Source organism: Dendronephthya gigantea, unplaced genomic scaffold (genome assembly GCF_004324835.1).
Source record: "Dendronephthya gigantea isolate DGI-Jeju-01 unplaced genomic scaffold, DenGig_1.0 000005F, whole genome shotgun sequence".
In the NCBI taxonomy this organism is placed as follows: Eukaryota; Metazoa; Cnidaria; class Anthozoa; order Malacalcyonacea; family Nephtheidae; genus Dendronephthya; species Dendronephthya gigantea.
The window spans coordinates 2,250,174-2,270,359 of NW_021163015.1; the positions used below are offsets into that span (position 1 = coordinate 2,250,174).

At 38.4% G+C, this 20,186-nt stretch overlaps 2 protein-coding genes across 2 annotated transcripts; both read right to left on the bottom strand.

The window, feature by feature from the left end:
* Positions 1–136: 136 nt before the first annotated feature.
* On the bottom strand, positions 137–2,068 carry LOC114516106 (acylpyruvase FAHD1, mitochondrial-like). The gene is made up of 3 exons (XM_028535483.1): positions 1,985–2,068; positions 1,040–1,136; positions 137–762 (listed from the first exon to the last, which is right to left on the bottom strand). The coding sequence occupies exons 1-3, from the start codon at positions 2,065–2,067 to the stop codon at positions 277–279; spliced, it is 666 nt and encodes a 221-aa protein (XP_028391284.1). The 5' UTR covers position 2,068; the 3' UTR covers positions 137–276.
* Positions 2,069–12,172: 10,104 nt separating this feature from the next.
* Positions 12,173–15,411, bottom strand: LOC114516241 (homeobox protein HMX3-like). Its single transcript, XM_028535663.1, has 2 exons — positions 14,968–15,411; positions 12,173–13,651 (listed from the first exon to the last, which is right to left on the bottom strand). Exons 1-2 carry the CDS (start codon positions 15,218–15,220, stop codon positions 13,146–13,148), a joined length of 759 nt encoding a protein of 252 aa, XP_028391464.1. The 5' UTR covers positions 15,221–15,411; the 3' UTR covers positions 12,173–13,145.
* Positions 15,412–20,186: the final 4,775 nt, after the last annotated feature.

Below are 20,186 nucleotides of genomic sequence, written 5' to 3' on the forward strand. Positions count from 1 at the left end.
AAAAGAACTTTTTTCGTGAGAAAAGAACTTCTCTCTGAGAAAAAGAACGTTTTTCTTGGGAAAACTTCAATTAGAACGCCAAGCGCGAGGAAAAGATGATAAATAAAACAAAATACTGAGGTTTTTGAAGACCCGTGCAAAGTTTAATTAAATCTAGATTAATTTCATGTTTCCTTGAGGACGTTATGACAGGAAAAAATATTTAACATATGGATCTGACTAAAGCAGATCATTTAGACAAATTACCTAAAAAGTGTTCAATTTCAATTCTATGATTCAGTTTGTCACAGTGAATGACATCTCGACTAATTCATTTAATCCAGCAGTAATCTGCTGACCAGAACCCACTGAGGACACCCCAGCTGGAGTACCAGTCAATATGACATCTCCTTCTTCAAGAGTAACAATATTACTGATGTAACTGATTAAATATGGTATTTTAAATATCATATCCTTGGTATTCCCATCCTGTTTCAAGGCTCCATCGGTCTTTAGCCACAGTCGGACATCATCCGGATCAGGCACCTTCTCCTTTGGTATAAAACTGCTGATTGGACAAGATGTGTCAAATCCTTTTGCTAGCATCCAAGGTTGACCTTTTTTGGATGCATCTCTTTGAAAATCTCTTGCAGTCATATCTAAGGCAAGAACATAGCCACCAACATAGTCCATGGCAATGCTTTGGTCTATAGAACTACCAGTTTGGCTAATCACAACTCCAAGCTCAACCTCATGATGAAGGTCAGTGCAGCCAGTTGGAATCTAGGCAAGAAAGCAACATTTTCTGATGCATAGATTTGCGAATTTTTTGAACCCTCAGACCAACTATCTTCTTTTAATTAATTCAACAGAAAGTTTCTAAATCCCAAGTTAGTTTGGAAAATTTCTGGCATTTAACAAGAGTCGTATACCATTGACCGTGAATGTAATCTTGGTGTGGTGATTACTTTCATTAATCAAACCAGAGTAGCGATAATTGCGATGGATTATATACCTTGTTGCCGTGAACTCATTAACTTCAATTTGTTAAGAGTCATACCTTTATTTTCTGCCCTTCCTGGATATATGCAGTGCTTGGCTTTAGGAACAACAATGGTTTTTCAGGAACAGCATTACCCAGTTCTTTTGCATGATCACTTAGAATAAAAAGCAAATGCTGATATACCAATGTGTTAGAACTGTGATTATTATTAACTATGAAATTATTAGGGTTGTTACATTTAAATCCACACTCCTGTGGATGTTCAATTTTGATAAAATTTCAAGTCCTAAGAATGAAAAAAGTTGCAGCAAATAAAGGATAATGAACAGGCCTAATCCCTCGTAATCAGTCTGGAGCCGGTTGTTCGAAAGGTGTTTAGCTTAAACGGTGGATAAGCCAGAGTTTAAAAATACTCTCATAGATCTTGTGAATGACTGAACCTATATCTTACGCATTAAATATGTACTTTCATTGGCAATTAAACTATTTACATCAAAATAGTTCAGCTTAGTTGTTCAAAAACTTCAATAGATGAATAATTTTGTTTTTCATTTTGAACTTATCCACCGTTTAAGCTAAATGCCTTACGAACAACCGGACCCTGGAGCGTTAAAAACTCGTCCACAAAAAGTGCTATCAAATGCAATTGCGAAGAGTTGGAAGTTACGTAACTTCAAAATGCTATGGCCTACGCGAGCGGCGGGACTACGCCCAGTGTATTAAACCATGTACTAAATGGATACACAATCTGCAAACGCGCCATATTTTAACACTTTTTTTATAATGAGCGAATTTAGAGTGGTGATAACTTTGCTTATTTCAAGATATTTGAGCGTGATTTGGCCAGGTGATGCTTGCTTGGGCAATTGCAGTCATTGCACGGTTTGCCTCATTGCGCAAAGTACCATTTTGTACGACTTTGCGTGAATGTTAACCAAAAATAAAACAGGGACTCTAGCCGAGTTTCCAGATCATACTCGCAATGATTATGTTTAAACAAACCGATAATTTCGTCCAACACCGACAATTTTTCGACCAAATTCGGCAAATTTCTTCAGATCCCTTCCGGACACTTTGGCCGCCATATTGCTTTTTTCGATCTGTACTTCATGAAAACAATACATATTGTATCTCGTACTAGGCTTTTCTCTTCGTGTTTGCGGTAAATTTGAATTTTCGATGTTTGTACAAGCGATTATGCGAAGAAGATTCAACTTTAAACACATTTTTGTCCAAATATCTCGTATTATCATTGATGCGAAGCATAGATGATGTTATTTTGACAAGTATACAAGTAAATGTGGTCTTCATTTGGTGAAGAATGAGCGAAATATGCTTCTGAAATGTAGCTATTTTATACAAAATGTCGCATTTCAATGGTCAACGCTGCCAGGTAGGGGGGGTTTAAATTCATTTATAAGTCTTTGCTGCTTTATTTTTTGCGAACTTTCGATTACTCGTTTATCGAATAGTTGTAACAAGCTATTTTATGTGGGGTAGAGACATAGGGCTTTATTTTCTGAAGAATCAGACTGGCCATACCAATTGAGGACATATTAATCCTACATCTGTTCTGTTCATATATTAATATATATAATAATTTATTATGTAATGCTCTCAATAAAATATAAATTAAACAAGGGGTTGAAATTTGACTTCGGGTCAATCCAGAGCTAAATAATAGCGCTTCGAATAACATTGGAAGCGCAGTGAAACGTAAGACAAATGCAAACATATTTACAAACTTAGTAAACCATGGCAAGGTAACGCTTCGTAAAGAAACCAGACTTACAAGAGAACACATCGCATAGAAACGCCTAATAGAAAACACGCAGCATAGAAACTAAAGTCTGAGATGCGTCAAAGCATCACCAAGAACTGAACGCAAGACATTGCACGGAAGAGACGCAAGACATTACAAAAAAACGCACGAGAAAACGCATCGTATAGGAACGCATAGCAAAGAAACGCAAGGCCGATAATGCAAGCATGCAACGAGTCAACATAAACGAAACACAAGGAAACGGATCGCAAAGTAACGTAACGCTGCGACACGACACGTCACGCCACGCCAAAACCACACGATACCGAAGCAACTAAACTCGCACTGAACAACTCGAAACGTCGACATCACAACACGCGTGCGACACGAACAAACGCGCCACAATAAAATGCAACAAAACGAAAAGCATGGAAGACAATCAACACGTGGCAAAATAGCGAAATAGAAACATCAACGGCGTTGGTGTGATTATATGATAATGAAACCACTTTAAGTTAAATATCCTACACCTTGTTTAGACATGCCCCCCTAGAGTAAACCTTTGCGTGAGTATTTCAAGTGCCCTTTTATTGATATTCGATTGTTTCTCTTTGTCTATATTGATTGTTTTAAATGTTTTTGTTCCAAACATTCATCTAACCCCAAGAGTTCTTCTTTATTCTGTTGTGATCGCCGATCAATAGGAACTTAATAAGGTTCATTTGATTCCAGCTATACCGTCATTTGTTTGACCCCCAAAGAGAACTTTTCAAACAGCACTAATTTGTCGCAAGTCGAAACTCTAAGTTCCTTCGAGAGTTCGTGAACACCATGCCTTTCACTTTGAAAGAGTTTGCATGCGGCAATTGTTGTAAATATTGCTTGCTTAATTGAGCTTATTTCCCACAACTTTCTTTTCTTCAAGGTGGGGTTAATATCAGCGTCTTATCAGCGACATTTAGACTTCGACTGCAATTGGATTCTGGCAATATGTCAATAATAATCCTGAAATATAAATAACCACTGCGGCATTCGTGATAGTTTAACAGACGCACCACGCACTCATGTCCGCTATAATTCAAAACTTAAACGAGAGTTCACAAGCGCTATTTAATTCTGGCAAAATATCAATAGTAATCGAGTCCTGGAAAAAAACTTTGCTGCAATCGTGAGGTTTGAAGAGACCACTCAGGTCCAGTATATGTCGAAACTTAGATTTCTTTGAGAGTTCACGAGCGCTATACGCCCTTTCATATCGAAAGAGGTTTTCACAGAACAATTGCTTGTAGTTGTTGTTTAACTGTGGGTTAATCCTAACGAGTGGTTTTGTATTAGTATATACCTTCGGTCCCTCGTGAACGACGTTTAAATTTTCACCTATAAATTATGTCAATCATACGGGCCCACCGCTATACAAGAAGCGCCATGAGAAAATTATCTGAACGAATACATATTATCATCAAACCAAAACTCTGCCGAGTAACGTGTTCATATATGGCATTGCTTTAGGGTGGATAATTACAACGTGGGATTCCATTTGGGGTTTCGTTCCGGAATTGCCCGAAACAATGAACGAACTCGTATGACTTTTAAGATTTTTTTATTGTTTTCTTTTTATGGTATATCCTACGTATTAGAATTTAGATAAGTTCCAATATAACCAGGGAGCAGCGAGTAGCGTCTTTAAACAACTTGGCATCAATGTGGTATAACAACTGCCTAAAATAGACAAAAACACTTCTCGACGTTTGATGCTAAGTTATTAGAATTTATTCTCTTTCCCACGCAGAGAGAAAGCAGAGGGTGAGATTACCACATGTTTATTACCATAGTCTCTATCGCTATCTATTCTAATTCTATTCGACTCTCTTTGTATATTTTTCATCGGCTCTACAGCATATCCATACACTCACTACCCTGGGAAATACTGTATGTACCCTGCAGCTCAGGAAGACCCAGTAGCCAGAATACATTCATATCGATTAGATTAATTTGACTTATTCCCGAGTTGAATCAGAAGTAGAATCGAAAGTAAGTTCTTGAGAGTTTGTGAGACTTTTTCGTAGTAAACTCTGCTCGGAATTTTCCGAGTTTCAAGTTTGGAATCATTGCATTTAAAGCCTTACTCGATTCCTTCTGAACACTATGGTCATGCTGACCTGTTTCTGGTGATGACCAAAGGAATAGAACCACATCTTTCCTTGTCAGCTATAATGTTGAAATATGAAATCACCAGTGCAAGTATACTTGAATAATTTTGACTCTAATGATCTATCTTGTCGTAAACAACACAAAAAATTCACTGTTACAGGATAACGGTCAACAATCAGGGTAAACTAACTCCGCTATTTCACCAAGTTTTTCACGCGTAGGCCAAAACCTTGGGACAGTAAATTTTTGCTTACTATTCATCACAGCCACTTTTACAGTAGAAAACGTGCCTTGGTATACCAGGTATACGTTATGTATACGTTATATAGTGTACCAGGTATACGTTATGTAAGGCCCTGTTTTATTTTTGGGAAAACTAGGAAAGCTGGCTTGCATTTGTTAACCACCCTAAATTTTTATTTTTAAATCGCAATATAGCAATACAGTGAACCTATATATATACAAAGGCAGAGTTTATGGAATTATATATATGGAACGGAATATTTTGTATGAAACTGAATAATGAACAAGGTAGGCAAGGTAATTTCTGTATAGCTATATGAATGCAAACGTCAATGCGCAATGAACGAGGATCAATATTTAGCTTGTACATGCGCAGTTGCGAGTAGATCAGTTGAAATGAAAGAAGGAAAATCACGTTGACAATAGCAGCGGAGAAAAGCCCCCGGCCGTAGTATATATATAGGCACACATAAGTAACAATGATAAAATGAAGCGTTCTTGAAAAGCTAACGAGTTATCTCTCTGTGTCGAAGTAGAAACTGCTCTGAAGTAGGACTGCTCTAAACCGTTTTTACCGTTGAAAGTAAAGCGCCCATAATGTGCCAAATATGTATGATTAAATGGCAATACTATAAACGTTTTCGGCAACAGTCTCCATCTATTTACAGTGCGACGTATATCAAGGGTAAATCCGCCTACAAATATTTACTTATTTTGAACTAAACGAATATGCGCTTCACTCCTGACTGCTGCCTTAACTCATTACCATTAAGGCGTCCTATTATCCACTGTTGTGATTTTATCATTTTTCCTAGCCAAAACATCGCAGTCGACAACAAAAATACTAAAGGGTTATGCCTAAATTTTGATTGGGTTTTTATTCATCCAAACTTATCAGTCAGACTGTTATCATCGAAACTCTAATCCGCGCAACAATTCCTGTTTAACAATGACAAAAACATGTTAAATTTGATTCCTCATCTATTTTCAACATATGCCCGTAGTTGCAACCGAAATAGTGAAGATGATTAAGCGCGAGTTGTTATCAAAAGTGATATCTGTACGTATGTGATTTTGACATACTAATGTGAAGTGATTAATTGAAAGAAAGTGATTGAGTTTTGGAATAATTATTTCGTACAAAAATGTTTTGGGCAAAGCATGTTTTATACGGATAGTTCTGGGGAGTTTTCCCCCGTGAGGCCGTGCAGAATCCACCACGTGCGGACTGGTGACGAATCATAGCAAACCTGATCGCAAAATAGCTGGCAAAATACTGAATTAATAGACTTGGGATTAATGTTTACGAACTGAGCCGAAAATACCTTTCAATGCTGCGATGTCTTTTCATGCATTGCCTGGTCTTCGAGCAACGAGATCTGGCTCGACATCTAAGAAATCACACTGCGAATGTGAACTTACGCAGTAAGCTGTTAAAAGGGAAAGACACGAAATTCAAATTACAACCTGTTTCAATCTTTTTTACGACTCGCACCTTTCGAGTTACCAGACGCTTATGTTTCCTGGCATATTCCGCAAAATTGCCTTCCATAGAAAAAGCTCCCCTTCCCCCCTCAATTAACCCATTTCAGTTAGCATACGAAAGGTGCAGGGACTATACACGATTTGGATATGAGTGAGTTGCAAAAATTAAACCTCGAAAGTTCTCTGCCGTCATAAACGCGCTGCACGATCCGTGCTTAATGATATATTTAATCTTGCTTGTACTTCATGTATCATCAATGAAATATAGGAAAGAAGGAATATCGATTTGAAGCTTAGGTGTCTCGTTAATGATTATTTGACATCAGTTGCGCAATTGAGATTAGTCAGTCAACATTTGAATCGAAACAAACTCAATATATTTTCATAGTAGCTTTAATGACAAGCGTCATATGCCTCTAGCTATATGAAGTAAATGTATCAGGACTTTTGCTAAAACTTTTGGTCCTATTTAATCATCGTGTCAAGCCCCTGTAGCCATGCACCATGCTAAAATATTAAATACAAATTATATCTCTGTTTTTTTTTTCATCTTAACGTTGCAAATTACCCACAGACATATGCTAATCATCTCTTATAATTATATTGTACTAATATGTTTGCGTATTCTTGCGAATTAAAGATTTTTCTCAATCTTCCACATGCGTTCTTTGCGTCTGATATCGATAAATAAAGTAGTTTGCATTTCGTTCGCTATATAGAGATGCAGCACTTAGATCCCTCGGTATATTTCCAAGGAATGGAATATTCTTTAGGAAAACATTTGCATAACCATGCAGATTAGCAAGCGTATGCGAGCTATATATATTTAGTCTATACATATACGGTTGAAATTGAGTAAACAATTCCAGAAATATTTTGGGGTTTCACCGGGAAACAAACCGCGTAGTAGCTATATACGCTCGTCGCATTCGCGACGCAAAAATGTCATTAAAGTTCGAGCAAGGTTCTGCTCATTAATTTGTTTTGAAGAAAAATTTTAATGTGGCCCATAATCGATACCTTCGCCTGTTGATAGCGATTGGTTAACAATGGGGGTGGAGACCTTTCAAAACAAACTGTGAAACGTATACATATATAATGTCGTCTTTCAAAAGCGTTTATCAGCATATTCTGTTGTCTTGCCTCAAATTTGAAGCTTTCAAGCACGTATTTTAGTGATGTTATTTTCAAATGAAAATTAATGCGATTTGACATTCTCTGTGTACACACACCTGCAGTCCGTATGCTCTTCGTGCCAAACTGATAAGGGATTAAAATTTTTAGATGTTGATGCTACAAATTAACGTTAATGGTTTTTTAAAAGACCTTAACAAGTGTTTCTATGTCTGAATAATGTGGAACAACATGCAATAAATTTTCTTTGAAAAAGCTCTTGCCGAAATCATTAAAGCTAAGCCCCCCAAAATGCCCAACAATTAAGTTTTCCATTACTTTTTCATCACAACGTGTACATTGGGCTGAAAATGGGAAGAAACGAAAATGATCTGATAATTATTTTGCCCGACACTTCATATGAAAATTGTTTCGCAAAGGCCGAAAAACTCCCCGGGTTTTTTCCTTTTTTGCCCATTCTAATTGATTTCTAAACACACTGCACGCTTTTAGCATTGGGAGACAAATGAAATAAACGGCGGATATTAGGTTGTGAATGTCTTGACGGGCTAAAAAACGCTTCGACCCTTTCTAGAGCATGCATCAGTCGTATTTCATCCATGTCAGTCTATTGTTTTTGCGAGGCTGTCAATTTTGCGGGGGACGCCTTAACTTCAGCACAAATTTTAAAAATTTAAAAAATATTTTGAGCACTCGTATTCATATCGTGTTGTTTGCCGCAGTAAGATTCTCGATTCATCGCGTCGCCTATATTCTGCAGGCGTTTGAAAACCCTCTTCTTGTTGAGAATAGTTTATATCGAGTCTCTGGCTTTTAAGCGAAGCGAGTTTTTTTATCCCTTCTCATTATGTTCCCATTTGCATTCGAGCATTTTCATTAATTTTTATTGTACACCATTACGATATTGAAGGCTCTCTAAACTTTTCATCAGAGCTCTACGCCGGCCACGCGGCATGCAAATATCCGAATCACCTCGCGGGTTTATTTTCCTTTCGTTTTCCCAAATGCGGCGCACGAAAAACATCCGACTAGCGTACATTCGTGCGATTGTTTCGCCGGTCATTTCATGCTGGCCACAATTTAGAACGATTAACGAGCAGTTTAACGAGTTGTGCGTTTAAATATAAAATGGTCGTTAAAAGCGCTTTTGTGTAAGGGGCTTGCGTCAGCGAGACATCGCCATTGTTTGAGCACCGCGTTAAAACGGTGCACCATCTGGTTAAGGAGAGCCATTAGCGTGAAACGAATTTACGAGCTGCATTAGTTTAAACTATACTGACGGTTTTGTAGCATACATCATGCTGCGGAAGTCTGCTGTTTTTAAGTGTCTCGTGATTAAAACTAAACAAAAAATCATCGGGTCCAACATCGCGCATATGAATATCTATCGCGATGAAAGCCCGCGCGCTCGCCCAATATACCCATCAGATTATCAGCTTTAAATCCATCGCGAGGCATCCGAAAAGCCATTCAGTAATCTCGCGATTTTTCATCGCCTGTATATTCGACGATGCGGAGTGTATATTAACCATTGTCTCGATAAAACGTTGTGTTTATTGCTGATATTGTTTTTGATGCGTGCTAATTTCAAAGCAATCATGTCGTAATTATTCACAACTATAGGTACTCTCAGAAGGTGTTTAGCTTTTTCCAACACAAAGCATCGTCTGTCATTTACAGGTCGGTTTCGCTAATCGCGCTCTCGACCTGTTACGAGCTGCGTTTATCTTTTCCAGCTATTTTTTGTACCAGTAGATTTCCATTGCGTTTATCGCGCGCACGTACACGCTGACCGCGCTTTATCTGCGCGCCAAAGATTAGGAAAAAAATTGAAATCATTTTCGCACACGCGGCGTTTATTTGCTCTGTTTTTAAATCTCCACGTTTATTTGCGAACCCGATTAGAGCGTCTTTAAGAGTAGCAAGACAAAATAATAAAATACTCTCCGTGGATAGACTAAACAAGCAATTTATCCCAGATTACCGCATTCATACCGAGGAGCGCTGAGACCTTTTTCTTACAAATGCATGGCGTATCTTAGGACATATAAGTTTAAAAACAATAAACTTAGCACTCGAATGAAAAGAAGAAGTTTGTATGATGTTGTTCATCTAGACACATCCAGACTTGGAATTTGGGTGAAATATCTAGTAATTCCACTGAAGGCTGTCACTCACTCATCGCAAAGGCTCTCACTTACTCATAGCAAACCCACAAGCTCGCTGCGAGAAATTTCGTCCAATCGCAATGCTTGACAGTTCATTTTATAATTAGATGCAAACACTCGCTTGCGAGTTGATTTTGCTATGAGTGAAAAAGAGCCTTAAAGCGCTACCCAATATATATACTGCGATCACAAGTTCGCTACTGCATTTACCTATGTGTAAACTTCATGCAAGAGTATGGAAGATTATGTCCTGTTGGCATTGGATGCTTCGAAAGCCTTATTCCATAGGGCCGGATTTTCCCATCCCTGTCTAAACCTTGCGTGTTAACACACATCATTTAAAGGAGTGATGCGCGCATGAGAGGAAACACAAGTGTCTAAATCGAGTTTTGAAATCCTTGAAGCCGTTCGATTTGACCCATCTACGCAAATTAGGTCTAAAATAAGAAAGCTTTTCTATATTTGCAATGAGTTTACGCACCCACGGTTGTAAATAGCTAGTTTGCCGTCAGCGACACACGTATGATCTTAAAAATTCCTCTTTTCCGGACTGAAAAGTATAGAAGCTTAAATATCCTAAATTATATTCACCTATCAGTGATCAGTTGCTAGACTACAACCAGCTCTATAATACAAAGACGTATAGATTCTCTAATATAAAGATGTGCTATAATAGTCTGATATTTGCTCATTGCACGAAAGATTTTAAATGATAGCGTTTAATTTACTCTCCTCAATCGAATTTAGAAACGTCTATACACATGCAAAAAGGCACACGAACGCATCTGCACTAAAAGAGTTGACAAGTTGCCAAAAAACGCTGTCCCAAATTGTGACCTGCTGTTGCTCGAAAGGATCTCTTCTTTATGTTTAGATTATTTCTACGGTCATGAATTGTTTTGATGTTCGCGGGTACTCTATAGCCTGTGTATACACAAAGTGTCGGCTCTTTACCCTGTCGTTTCAAGGGTCTGCAATTGGGAATTGTCGGCGACGATTTTGTGTCTTCGCTTTGCCGAAGATTTGTAGTTGATGGGACTCTTTTCGATAAGAGAGCTATATAGCGTATTCGCCAATCATTTGTCTGGCTAAGTAAACTTATTTCCTTCGCTCTCCGGTTTCGAGTCCTCATAGGCGGAGTCTGGATGAAAGCGCACATTGCTGCATGGGTGGAGAGAGAAGCCAATATTTAATCTTGTACTCAACATTTCATATCTTAGTGCCATAAAACGTCATTATTTCCCTCATTCATCTCATATAAGCAGCTTAGCTAACACGTGTCTCACAGTGAAAAAAGGACCGCCATTTTGGTGTTTTTACCCTTCGGTGCAAGGCAACAATGGGCGACAAAGCTTTTTTGAAAGGAATTACGTACATTCAAAGATTGAAGGAAGTTTAATATCTGGGCGGAACTCACTAGAACAGGAACTGCGGAACAATATTAACCATCCATCGCTTGCAAGTTGAATAAATGCATTTATGATAGACTCATCTGTTTGTTGTCAAACTCTAAATTTAAACTCATTAGATATTGCTTGCCACAATCTTATTATGGTTCAGAATTCAAATCATAATCGATTCTTGCACCCAAAAAGTCTTTGTCCCTTCTGAAAGGCAAGACGCACCATTTTATGTAACTTTTTTTACCAATTATTTCGAAATCATCTTGTATACACACACACATGATTGTCTTTTATCTTACTCTGTTACTTCGCTATCTTGTGATTCATCGTGCAATATGGCGTCAGCACAACGGCAGCTTTCTATGTGACCGTAACGAAAACCCTCAGTTTGAAATCATTCGAAAAGGGAAAATATTTCAAATACCACAAAATACGCAGGAAATTCGTCGAGATTTTCCCGGTCTGTCATGAAATGCAAACGTTTTGCCAAATGCATTCACAACATAACGACCAAAAGATAGTATGTAATTCGTCCTAAATAACCCAGCTATCAGCCTCTATCGGTGCTGTTTAACCCCAATTTTCAGTCATTAATGTCTCGAGGGCCCAAATATCTATGTGTAGATACGTTTTGTCTCATACTCGTTTTCATGGGAGATACGAAAACGGTTGTGTTTATAACTCAAGATGATACAACAATTGCTCTCCGCAATTTTTTTCCCAGGCCTAATTTTAAACTCATTAGTCATGGGGGGGACGGGAAGCCTGTGTCTGGTTGGCGGCCATTGAATATGATATTCTGTGGTTTTTACTTTTTACGCTAGAGGAAAACGTTCGCAAAACGTTTGAAGGAAATATTTAATGAACCTCTATATATTTACACGTGACAAAATATCCTGTACAAAGGTTTTATTTACAAAGAAATTGTATATTGTGTTATCCACAAAAACGTGAATGTATTAATATAATTTTGCTACTGTTTAAGTCCAGATAAGAACGACAATATATAGGCTCACAAACGATTATCAGCTTTTGTAAGTCGTTGTCACTCGTAAGCTAATTTTTCATGATTTCTTTGTTCCTCCCTGTCCTATAACCCGAAATATATTACAATTAATTCGCTGCCGCGTTAGTACAACAGAAATTCACTTAACTATTTGTCACCACACATCATATGACAGGTTCCTTCAAGCGCTCAAACTTTGGTCAAACAAGTACACATTTGAGCGGAAATTTTCAACCAGTTAAGTGCGGCATTTTAAAAAGGTTTAACGCGAAATTGTCTTTTTAACCGCTTGAAACTTCTCTACTTAAGACTTAACGTGCGCTAAAAGTGCCAGAACTTTTTGCACTATTTTTGGCGATGAAAAATTAGGCCGATATATATGCTTGCTCAGTGTGTCGGCCCATTTCAATATGTAATGTTACAGTCAATAAGGTTTTTTCCCTTCGCGTAATTGAAACTGCCATATGATGTGTTTTGCCAATCTAATTCCACCGATATTTGCCGATCAACATTTCTTTCAACGTAAAATAAGTATGAAGAATTGTTTTTCGTCCACTCGGTGGAACCGTTTTATTCTTGTATTGCCCTAACTTAAACTATAAATATCTCCTGTTTCTAAGTGAAAAGTAAGCCCTTTGTTTTAAACAGTTCGGCTGTTTTTTGTCGTTTCGTTTGTACATGGGTTTGTTTATTCTCTGTTCTTTCCCCGAGATACCATTAGTTTATTCTGCAATTAGTGAGAAGCTTTCGCCTTACAGTTCGTCCGTACGATTGCGAGCGCGTATTCGGTTTTGCGCGTAAATTGAAGTTTTCAAAGGATCGCTCCCTTTTCGTAGGATAGATGCGGCAGAGGCGACTTCATTACGTTCGCAAACATGGGCGCTGAGAATGGCGATTGATAATGGAAAGCGGGATAGGGACTTATGAATGGCGAGTATGGAAAACCATGTCCGCTTCGCAAGCTGGCTTCGTGGTAGAGCAATGGCACCTTGAGAAGTCTCTGTGCCTGTGAGCCATGAGCAGCATTCGCCGCGTCCAGTTCGGCAGCGATTTGTCGCTTCCATTTGTTTCGCCTGTTCTGAAACCAAATTTTCACTTGTGTCTCGGTGAGGTGAAGTTGGACTGCCAACGCGGCACGCTCCGAAGATGAAAGGTAACGTTTCAGATCGAACGTTGTCTCGAGTTGGTAGACTTGCGTTCGCGAGAACACGGTGCGTGTTTTCTTCTTTCGTCGTTTTTTCAACGCGTCGCCGTTCGTCTCGTCGTCCGAATCCATAGATGGCGATTTGACGTTGCCATATTCGGGCTCGGGCGATTCTGGAGGAAAAAATATCAGACGGTTAGAACAACCCATGTGCTGTTGGTATTCCCGCACTTAAATCTAGCATTCGACGTGAAATTTACATAACTTTGTTCGCTCTAAAATGCACGCCAGTTTCTAACATAATCTACCTCACAGAAAACCCTTATTGATGGGACTAAGAGTCGAAGAAACTCGAGGGAAAAAAACCGAAGCCTGTGCGTTGAAATATACATAAACATCGTTCAGTATACGAGTTATCTTTAACTGCGCTCCATATTAAATCTTTATTATTTTCCGATCAAAACTTCAGTTAAACTCAGTAGGACAATAGGTAATCTATTGATTTTAAATCAATAACCAGGAGCGTTACAAATTTGAAAATACTTCAAGATTGCTCTATTCAGGATTATCTTTATATAAATAATTATACCAAAGCGCTAGATAGTTTAATTTTTCTATGGGAACAAACTTAAATAATCTGCTGACTACGGGAGACCTATCATCTTATAGTGTCATTACAGTCACAACAATCTTACTTTGCATAACGATAATATACAATGTATGTTCCATATAATCATTAGGAATTGTTCCAAGTTTTGCATATACGTAAGCACCGCTTTTGTATGTATTCGTTTTAATGTATGAAAACAGTAGGAAAAACTACGACGAGGCATAGCCGAGTTTTTGACAAGGAAATGTAATCAAGTTTTATAATTTCTTGCTATATCGTCATCGTTAACGTCTTCAACGGTCGGCGGAAGATCGCATTCAATACTATATATACCAAACATTTTAGGAAATGGCTAAACAATTAGGAGTGAATATGAAATCCCACTCTCAAACGCTAATTGTTTTATATAGGTACATCCATCGTCCAGTGGAGTATTTTAAGGGGGATACTGGGCTTGTTATGGACTCGAAATTTCTACAACTTTGCGAGGTGAGGGAAAGCAATTTTATTGCTAACTGTATTGTAATGTTTCGAGTTCTTAATCAATGGTGTCGTATAGGAAACGTGTAGATTCAATGCGAGAGATTGCTTGCTGAATTGCCTCGTGTTGACTTTGATAAAGATTGCCGAGTTTGCTAAAAGTTAGATGCGCCCATTGCAGAAAGTTTAGCGAAGCACGTTGGTACACAATAAGACGTATATATATAGTCTACCAATCAGGAAAGCGACACATTGCATATATCTTACACATATTGCATACAAATAGTTCCCTTATTTGATGTTTTAACTGTGACTGATAAATCGTTTGAAGGAAAAGGTCGAAAGTTATCCATGAATGTTCGTACAGTGGAACTATGAATAATATTGGATACTACTTACTCGCATCAATACTTGTTTGCCTCGCTTGATACTCTGTGAACCAGGAGTGGATTCTGTGTGGCTTATTCTCCTCTGTTATGCTGGGGATTCTTTCCAATGCAGGCTTTCTATCTTTGGAGCATTCGTCGTCCGAGTTCTCATCTTTATAGACCTCGTCTTTCGCGTCTTCGCATTTCTCGTCGACCTTCTCGTCATCCTTCTTGTCCAACAAACTCGAAATAGAGAATGGGTTTGCTCGATTTCTGCTCGCCATTATCGCGTGGTGTGTGCTGGTGTTCGGCTGTGTGTTGCGTTCGCTGTCTTGGTTTGCCTCGGATTCTGTCAGTTGCAGCTCCTTCGAGGGGATTATGCTTGTAGAAAATAAGACTTTGTTTGCTTGCGACTCAATATTGAGAGAGGTTGTGGCGCCTCGCTCGAGAGCTCGATAATGATCTGTATTCAATTGTCAAGGAGTTTAAAAAGCCAGTATTTTAAGGTCAGCAACCAATCGCTGTCACAATAAGGTATTGGTCTTCTTAAGAACAGGATCTAATCAGTCCCGCCCCCAAACAATGAGTTGTCATTGTAAGCGTGACTGCTATTGGCTAATGCCGAGTTGCAAATTATCGATTGCATCGCTAAGCCATGGTTTGCGTCTCTTTCAATTGGCCAATGGCGAACGATTAGTCAATTTCCTGTCGAAGACAAATCCATGGTCATGAAGAACCTTTTAGAAGTCATTAGGGAAACTAGGAACTTTTGTACGCAATCCCATTCTTTGTGTCAGGAAACGGTCTTACGCACGTATAGTTTATTTATTTATTTATTTATTTATTTATTCGCATTAACAACATATTGTCTGGCGTGGGTTCGATCAAAGCATGAAATATCTTTTCACATATATTTCCTATTTTTCGCGTGCGAGCACGGGTCCAGCGCATGCAAACCTTTATCACATAATTAGGACATCGAATGTCAAAATGTTTAGCGCCAGCGGTGATTAAAATGAATGGGCATTTTTAGTTAAGGGTACTTTTTATCGCTGACAATATCGCTTCTAAACGTTCAACTACTCTTTATAAAACAGTGCGGTAAAGGAAAGGCACATTGAGGCTATTAATATTGATGTGCTCAACCTCTGATAACATTGACAGGAAACGTGGAAGCAGTCTTGTGTGCCTTCAAAGAAGAAAACATTATCACCTGCCCTGGCGATAAAAAAAGATTAAATCGAAATAAAACAAAAAAAAAACGAATAAAATTTCTAAAGGGAATTCGTTGAAATCAAATGTCATTTGTACAGCTAGGCGTGATGTCCGAGCCTGACCGCTCGCTTAGGAGTTTAGTTCCCCTGTATGCCATGCCTTCTTCTCTCTTTGTTAAATTATCATTTTGTAATTTGCGTGAATACAGACAGTTTTATAGAAGTAATCTCTCGATGATTTACGACCTGTCCCGTCTTATCATGCTTCGAAACAAAAGCGAACAAGCTGAACGCATTGTAGTCGAAATAATCTAAACCGTGTTAATTTTTTTAACAATAAAGTTACCAAATGTTTGATATCTCGAGCTTTTTGAAAAGGCAAAATTTTCCCTGTCGTCGACGAGTTTCCTCGTGGTCCCTCAATGTCTGTCTGAGATATCACTTTCGATATACTAAACTGACATCAACGACAATACGAGGGAGTTTCTGCATTATGATTTAAATTTCTCAATCGTTTGTGTACTTAACAAACTAGAGTTGCTAACGTTTTCATTTATTGTTCGTTCTTCTTCTAACTCTTTGCCACTCGTTGACATGCGTTTGTTCTAAACGGCCTACACACAAGAACAATTTAAAGAAGCCAACAAGTTTACGGTTTTGACAATAGCTCGAAAATTGGCTAATTGCTTTGTTTGCTTTCCCGTGGTTTGCTTGTTTTCACTTCAAATTATTTAAATAAGAGCGAGACAAATTAGTGTACCTGCTCTTTTCAATTCGAAGTCAAAATATGGCGATCCATTTGCTGCAATCCGTCTCGCGTTACACGCGCAATCATTTGGGCCCTTCGTTTTAAATAATTAAAACTTTAAATGTGTTTATGTTCGGTCAGAAGTTGAGTAATTGCGAACGATTCACGATCATATAAACACGGCCAAAACCACGAAGATGCTCTTTGGAAATTGGGAAATCAAACATCACGATTTTGTTTACATTTTGTTATCAAAAAAAGGCCGGACGCGTCCGATGCGAAATCTTGTTTAAGTTATCCCTTTTTGAAATCTTAAATGCTTTCTTTTGTCTAGCGTTTTGTCGAAAAATCCAGTGATTATGGCCCGGCCATCAACACTATACTCTCACTAATCAACGAGCATAATGTACTGTTCGTAAATTTGTTTGCCAGCTAATATTTTGTATCGGTTCTGCATGTGTATTTTGCGAGCTTTTGCCTCGCGTAGTTTCTGCGATTGGTGAACTTTATCGCGTATATGCAAGCGTGTCCAGCTGCTACGATTCTAAGATCTCACTCTTGCAGTATCTCCGCGCGTAATCTGCTAAAAACAACTAAAGGCTTTCCACTACCTCGTTCAAAACCGCTAATCGTATTTTCACATCTCGTCATTGGCATTCGTTTATCTCGGAAAGCGAGCAATTGCTTGTGTACACGAACGATTGTGACGCATTTCAGTGTATTTGACTTTCTGAAGGGCATTAATCAAATTTCTAGATGTACACACAATGTGCGTGGCCTCTACTTCGGTAGCTTTTGAGGGTTGTTCTGATGATATTTCTTGCGCGAAGTATCGTGGTAGCAAGGCTTCTCTTTCACTCACATGCATGCAATCTGTCATATCTTTAGAGGTAATTTTTGTCTCGTTCGTCTATGACGCGCAGTTAAAGAGAAGCACGCGGTTTGCTGAACCTGACTTGAGCAATTTTGCGCGATAACCGATGAATGTTTCCAAAATTCGTGAACGATATAGTCTCTTGCGGTGGGAATTAACAAACAATGCAGCCAGACAACTTGGCAAGATGTGGTTATTATGGAGAGATTTTGTTTTATCTCGTGAAGATTAATAAATAAGCAGTCCTTTCACACGTACAGTTCAGCTCTCCTATTCGGGCGTTTTCCACTTGACGCTCTGCCTGGGTCCGTACACCTGCTTTGCAATTGCGAGATGATTTCGTACAGCAAAGAAGCTTAGAAGAACTATATCGATCATGTGCTTAAACACGAGCATTTACTGCAGAAAGGCCTCACAATATCAAATATAGCTACATCCAGTTTTTTCCAGGGTTTTTTTAGTTTTCACTTCAGAAATAGATTGCGCGACCACATATTCAAAGTTCGACGGAGTTCTTTTTAAAATTTTTAGTAATCACGTTTGAAAATTGGTTTCCCGCAAACTGGGCGTATTTTTGTCTCGTCTAGAATAAAGTCATGAGATCCTCTTATATGAGCAAAAGCTAACCATGCAGAATGTTGGATTAAATATCGCGATTTTTGCCAAATAGACCTCCCCCAAACATCGCACACAATAGTTTGTTTAATTGCTCGCCGGTTCGAACGCAATATTTGTGTGCTATTTTAATTCGTCTGAAATAAACGGAATAGATATATTTATATACATTGGAACAACTCCAATTCATGGCATAGAACCATCATTACCAGAATCGCATGAAAAACGCTTCACGCGTTGCCCAACATACATAGATCAATTTAGCCCCCGACTTTGAAAATTACTTCTTAACTGTTTTCCTATCGATTTTATCGCTACAGACTTGCAAATCAAAGTTTTCCGATTTTCTTTTGGGAATCTCTAATGGGATCTAAATTAAACCCCAATGCATACATTCTGATATATTATCAGCGAAGTAAAAGCCTATGTACCGCGCCGAACATGCTCGGAAAAGCCAATCGCCATTATAGCCATTTCGGTCTTCTACTCATCAACTGCAAAACTGTATCCTGAGTTTAAATTTTGACAATAGCTTATGCTTGTTGGCAACGAAAATATACAGTGTTCCCAATATGGTAACTTCAATTATCTTACGGTGAAAGTCGGATTTCTTTTGTTCCCTTAATTTGGGCACAGTCCCATATATTCGCTATTATTTTCCCATTATCGAAGGAGATTGTGTTTGCCTTATAAATTATTATTGTATCTTGTTGATAAGATAACAGTTTTTTTGCTACTTTCCGACGATGTTGCGAAAATACCGGCGCTTCTTAGACGCACGATAATGATTAATGTGGCTTCTGAATATACATTCTAGAATTATATTTCTATTAAATGAACTTGCAGTGGCATTTAGCACGTTTTTGAAAAGATCATTAGCAATACGTTTTCGATGACTGATGATAAAAGAAGAATAATAAAAGGTGCTTGATGAACTTGTAAAAGATGCATGTTAGTTAACTTGAACCATGTGCATGGCACTTATAAGTTAGCCAGTCATAGTCTCCGAGCGTTTTCTAAGACGAAGTGAATATAACCATTTGTCAACAGCTGTTGAATTTCATGGTTTACTGGCACCACGTGTACAGTGCTTTGGTGAAATCCAGCCATCGCGCTTTCATAGACCATGCAAGGACTGGCAGGTCCCTACCAGCCTTGGGGCGACAAGTAATACGAGGAATCTTTATTCAAAGACTTTGTTTTTGAATGAAAGCACATGCATGCTTAGTAATATACCTTGCTCAAACCTTGTTTTTAAGTTGAAACCTACTGCGATACAATACAGTAGTGCATGATCAGCGCTCTTGACAGAAAAAAACACAACAATCTTTGTACATAGTCATATAGATTGCTTTGTTTTTAAGCGTTATACGATATACTTCAATTTAGGGCTTGTAGTTTCTACTTTGAGTTAAAGTAGCACACAGAATATATCCGGCGTTTTGAAGCGAACATGAATACGTACGTGCACGAATGATAAGTTTCTTAAAAGGCGTTTATAATATACTCTATAATATACTTTATAATATACGCCGAAGAAGATGTGATATATATATGACAATCGATTGTGTAAAAGCGCCATGGCGTTGTTTTCAAGCCGAGCATTATTAAAAGGTGAAGCCACTAGATCCAATATCGATGGATAATTGTAGCCGCCGTGTTGAAATAGACTTCATATCTGCTTTAAAAAGAGCGTGTTTGTTTCGCGTGAATATATCTTGCATGTGTTGTTCACGGGTACTTGGGGAAGAGCAGGGGAGGAAGGAAATTGATTGTTCATCGTTATACATGGGCCACTT